At 50.9% G+C, this 4,801-nt stretch overlaps 1 protein-coding gene across 1 annotated transcript; it reads left to right on the forward strand.

The window, feature by feature from the left end:
- Positions 1 to 2,317: 2,317 nt before the first annotated feature.
- C6H11orf86 (chromosome 6 C11orf86 homolog) lies at positions 2,318 to 4,550 on the forward strand. Its single transcript, XM_044681345.1, has 2 exons — positions 2,318 to 2,641; positions 3,987 to 4,550. Exons 1-2 carry the CDS (start codon positions 2,318 to 2,320, stop codon positions 4,095 to 4,097), a joined length of 435 nt encoding a protein of 144 aa, XP_044537280.1. The 3' UTR covers positions 4,098 to 4,550.
- Positions 4,551 to 4,801: the final 251 nt, after the last annotated feature.

Here is a 4,801-nt window from a genome sequence, read left to right on the forward strand (position 1 = left end):
TTCAACCAATTTTTTTTTTTTAACTCTTACTTTCCATCTTAGAATCAATACTAAGTTTTGGTTCCAAGGCAGAAGAGAGGTAAGAGTCAGGCAATGGGAGTCAGGTGACTTGCCCAGGGTCACACAGCCAGGAAATAATTGAGGCTAGATTTGAACCCAGGACCTCCCATTTCCAGGTCTGGCTCTCTCTCTCTCTACTGAGCTACCTAGCTGCCTCCCTCAGTCAATCTGAGAAGCAACTCAGTTTTCAACTTCGTATTTGTTCATCCTTGACTTTTCTCTCACTTACCTGTCCATATTCAGCCAGTCGTCGTGCTCCCCGAAGCCTGGCTTGCAGACTCTCCTTCTCTCCCTCTTTCCAACACACTTAACTTTTGGCACAGCATAAGGGCCCATTTGGGGAAACTCCATCTAGAAGCTAGAGTTCTTCCTGCTTTGAATTTGTGCCATGGTAGAGGGAGCTCTGGCTTAGGAGTCTGCCTGGCTCTGTGTCCTTGGATAAATCCCTTAATTTCCCTGAACCTCAATTTCTTTTTTTTATAAAATGGGAACAATAATACCTGGGATACTAACTATATGTGGTTAGTGGGAAGGTCAGAATCTCTGGAGTACTTTAAGGAAACAGGGAAGAGAGGAAGAAAAGAAGAGAGGAAGGAAAGGAAGGGAGGGAGGGAGAGTGGCAGGAAGGAAGGAGGGAAGGAAGGAAGGAAAATGGAAGGAAGGAAGGAAGGGAGGGAGGAAAGAAGGGAGGATGGCAGTAAAGAAAAGAGGAAGGGAGGATGACAGGAAGGAAGGAGGGAAGGAAGAAAGAGATGAAGGAAGAAAGGAAGGGAGGAGGGAGGGAGGAAAGAAAGGAAAATGGAAGGAAGAGAGGGAGGAAAGAAGGGAAGATGGCAAGAAAGAAGGAAAGAAAGGAGGGAGGATGACAGGAAGGAAAGAGCGAAAGAAGAAAGAGATGAAGGAAGGAAGGGAGGAAGGGAGGAAAGAAGGGAGGAAGAAAAGATGACAGGAAGGTAGGAAGGAAGAAATGAAGGAAGGTAGGGAAGGAGGGAGGAAGAGAGGGAGGAAGGAAGGATGGATGGATAGATGGAAAGAACAGTTTCTAATTATTTCATGTCTTGACAACAACCCTGGGATGTAAATGTTGATGGCTCCTGTTTACAGACTGTGTCTCCTGAGATCCTTCCCTTTGTCCTCAGGCCTGCTCAGTCAGGAATCCTTAGGGTCAAAGGACCAGAGATCCCCAGCAGGAAGGGGGCCTCTGAATCCCTGGAGCAGAAAAGCAGAAGATATGAGAGGGTCAAGAGGGGGAGGGAGGGGCTAGAGGAGGAGATCTCCAGGAGTGAGGCTGGTTTGGAGCCCCCCAGGGAGCTGGCAGGCAGCTAAGGGAGGATGAGAGTTTGTGGGGGAAACTTAGAAGCTGAGTCCCAGGGAGAGACCAGACCCTGGGGCTGTTGGGGGTGCGAATGGGGAGAGGAGGCCGTGCAAGTGCTGCAGGGTCAGGGAGAGATTGTCCAGTCGTGTCTGCCTCTTCTTGACCCCACGGACCGTAACTGTTCATGGGGTTTTCTTGGCAAGGACACTGCAGTGGTTTGCCATTTCCTTCTCCAGTAAATAAAGGCAAACAGAAGTTAAGTGACTTGCCCAGAGTCAAACAGTTAATAAGGGCCTGAGACCCATTTTACAGCTGAGGATACAGAGACAGACAGTGGTTAAGTAACTCATCTAGGGGTCACCTAGGGAGTAAATATATGAGGCTGGATTTGAACTCAGGTCGGGTGCTCTATACATGGTGCTACCAGCTGCACAGTTCAGGTATCTCCTCCTCCCCACGTGCTAGCCATATGACTGAGTACATTCCTTAATCTGGAGGCAATAAAAGGAGCACTGTCGGCCCGGGAATCAGGAGAGCTGGGTTCAGATCTCAGCTCTGATCCTTACTGGTTGTGGCAGAATCTGGGCAAATCTGTGAAACTCTTTAAGCCTCCATCTTGTCATCTGTGAAATGGAGAGGCTGCTTTCCCAGGGTTGTATGAGGAAGCTTCGTAAGGCTTCGAGTGACAGTTCTGAGGGATTGGGGAGGGGGCGGCCGGGACCGAGCTCTCCACCTAGTTGGGGACGGGAAGGGGTGCTGGGCGGTCAGGGCTCCCTTTGCTCCTAGAAGATGATGCGGCTTGTACTTTGTACCTTTAGCAGCTCCAACCTTTGGCCCAAGTTCCCCGTCAGTTGGGCGGAGACTTTTGTGGCTGGGCAGTGTGAACGCTGGGTACTTACGAGGGTGCCCCAGCCCTGACCCGATCATTCCCTTCCAGCAGCCATGGTGACCACTCGTAGCCAGTCCCTTAGGGTGCCCCGGCGCTCCTACGGCAAACTCCGGAATATATGGGGGGAGCCCTCGGAATGCGAGGGGCCGAGCCCCCTAGTCCCTGAGGGGCACCAGCAGGCCCCCCGATTCCAGAGGTCCCTAAGCTTCCGGCACCGCAGGGAGAAGTCACGCTCCCGGGGTCTGGAAGCCAGTTCTGGTCCCCCGGAAGGGCTGGACCCTTCTCCTCACGACATCCCCCCCGGGGGTCCGGGGGACACCGAACAGCTGATCCAAGGCAAGAATCGGGGGAGCCAGAGAATACGACAGTACAAGAAGGTAAGTGAGGGAGGGAGGGAAGGAAGCAGAGACAAGATGGCCAAAGCAACAGAGAAACCCACCGTCCTCCAGCAACGTCCTCCTTGGGTGCTCTGGTCATCGGTTTCCCTGTCTGTAAAATGGGAGCAATTTTATTAGATCTCCTTATAGAGATAGTATTTAACGGACCGGATCTCCTTGCAAAAAGTATTTTATATGTTGCATTTCCGTGTGTCCTATTTTATATACTGTCTCCTGATATATAGTATGTATAGTCCTAAAGACTGTATCTCCTTCTATGGAATATTATATTATATGGTGTATCTCCTCATACAGAGTATACATAGTATTGTATCTCCGTCTATAGTGTTACGGACAGGATAGATGTCATGTATAGTGTATCCCCCTACACATAGTATTATATGATCCGTCCTTATTTAGGGAGTTTCTAGACAGAGATAGCTGGTATCTCCTGCATTGGTTTTGTGAGTGGGGCCTTTGTTACTGCTTTTCTAGAGGGGGATCCGTGAGGTCTCGCCTCCCCTGACAAATCCTGGGCGTCCTGGAGGGGCTTCTTTATAACTGAGCCTTGACTGATGCTTGCAAAGTGCTGTTCACTTCTGATTCAAGCTGAGCACTCTGGGCAGCGATGGCGAACCTTTTAGAGACCGAGTGCCCCAACGTCAACCCTCACGCTGTACATGAGCCCCCAGCCTTACCCCAGACAGGGGAGGGAGGAAGCGCTCCCCTTGGGCTGCTGGGGCCAGGGAAAGGGAGACATGTCCTCAGGTGTGTATGGAGAAGGAGAGGGGCGCAGCCCCCTCTGGCACACACCAGCACACGTGCCCTAAGTTCACCAACGTGACCCTAGGGTTTGGGCCCCGGAAGGCATCTCAGATAACTCCTGCGTTTAACAAATGAGGAAATCAGAGCTTACAGAGGTGAAAAGCCACACAGACATTAGCAACACGGCCAGCATTCAAACGCAGGTCCTGTGGCTTCAGATTCAGACATTGTCCTTCTAAAGCTAGAAGGGTCTGAGTGACGTGTCCCACATCATATAGCCAAGCAGAGATTGGAGCCCAGGTCCTCTGACTCTGAATCGTTCCATTATACTGCCTAACAAGCCTATAAAGTATTACAGGGTTTTTAAGACCCGTTTTACAGATGAGGAAACTGAGGCTCAGCTAGGTTAAATGGAATTAGAGGGAGATTTTAGCAGGATAAGCACAGGGGCTGGCTTTGGCTCCCTAGCACCAGCTGATAGCCCTGAATGGAATAACATCTGAGACTGCTCAATCTTTCCCGTTTTCCCCTTCCACATAATGCCTCTCTCCTGACTGACTCCTACCTCTCTGTCCCCCAGCAGGTAGATTATGCCCTGAGAAGAACATGGGGGAACTTTGTGGCCAACCTGCCGGGGGTGACTTTCAGCCAGTCAACATCCCCTAGTCCCACGCTGGACATTACCAGGTGAAGGAGGCCAAGTGTTCCTGGGAGGACGCCGCCGCCATCCAGCTCCTCTGGGGCCGGGGGATGGCCAGCACTTTGGCTGAGACTGTTCCAGACCCCCCAAACCGACCACTGCAGCTTCTTCCGGAGGAGCCGTTCCATTCCGTTCTTGGCACTTTATATAGACGATGATAAGTTTGGTAATTTATAGGCATTGCTTTCCTCGGCCCTAACAGTATTTCTTCATGTAGCTTAGCCAGACTATTTGCACATTAGCCAGCCTTTTGCAGATCGTGCATTCCCTCTTTGTCCTTGATCCGTTGACTTCCTCCTTCTTCTTCCAACCTTTCCCTTCCATCTTAGAATCAATACTATATATTGGTTCCAAGACAGAAGAGCAGACAATAGGGGTTCAGTGTGCGATTTGCCCAGTATCTGAGGTCAGATTTGAACCCAGGACCTCCCATCTCCAGGCCCGGCTTTCTATCCACTAAGCCACCTAGCTGTCCCTAGCTGGCTTCCATCTTTTTCTTTCTTTCTTTTTTTTAAACCCTTACCTTCGGTCTTGGAGTCAATACTGTGTATTGGCTCCAAGGCAGAAGAGTGGTCAGGGCTAGGCAATGGGGTCAAGTGACTTGCCCAGGGTCACCCAGCTAGGAAGTGTCTGAGGCCAGATTGGAACCTAGGACCTCCGGTCTCTAGGCCTGGCTCTCTAGCCACTGAGCTGCC

Source organism: Gracilinanus agilis, chromosome 6, assembly GCF_016433145.1.
Source record: "Gracilinanus agilis isolate LMUSP501 chromosome 6, AgileGrace, whole genome shotgun sequence".
Lineage (NCBI taxonomy): Eukaryota > Metazoa > Chordata > Mammalia > Didelphimorphia > Didelphidae > Gracilinanus > Gracilinanus agilis.

Bases quoted from the DNA above. Each gene is read 5' to 3' on its own strand.
- C6H11orf86 (XM_044681345.1), top strand. From the start codon at position 2,318: ATGGTGACCACTCGTAGCCAGTCCCTTAGGGTGCCCCGGCGCTCCTAC. The intron at 2,642-3,986 runs GTAAGTGAGGGA...TCTGTCCCCCAG, and splicing joins GAATACGACAGTACAAGAAG to CAGGTAGATTATGCCCTGAG.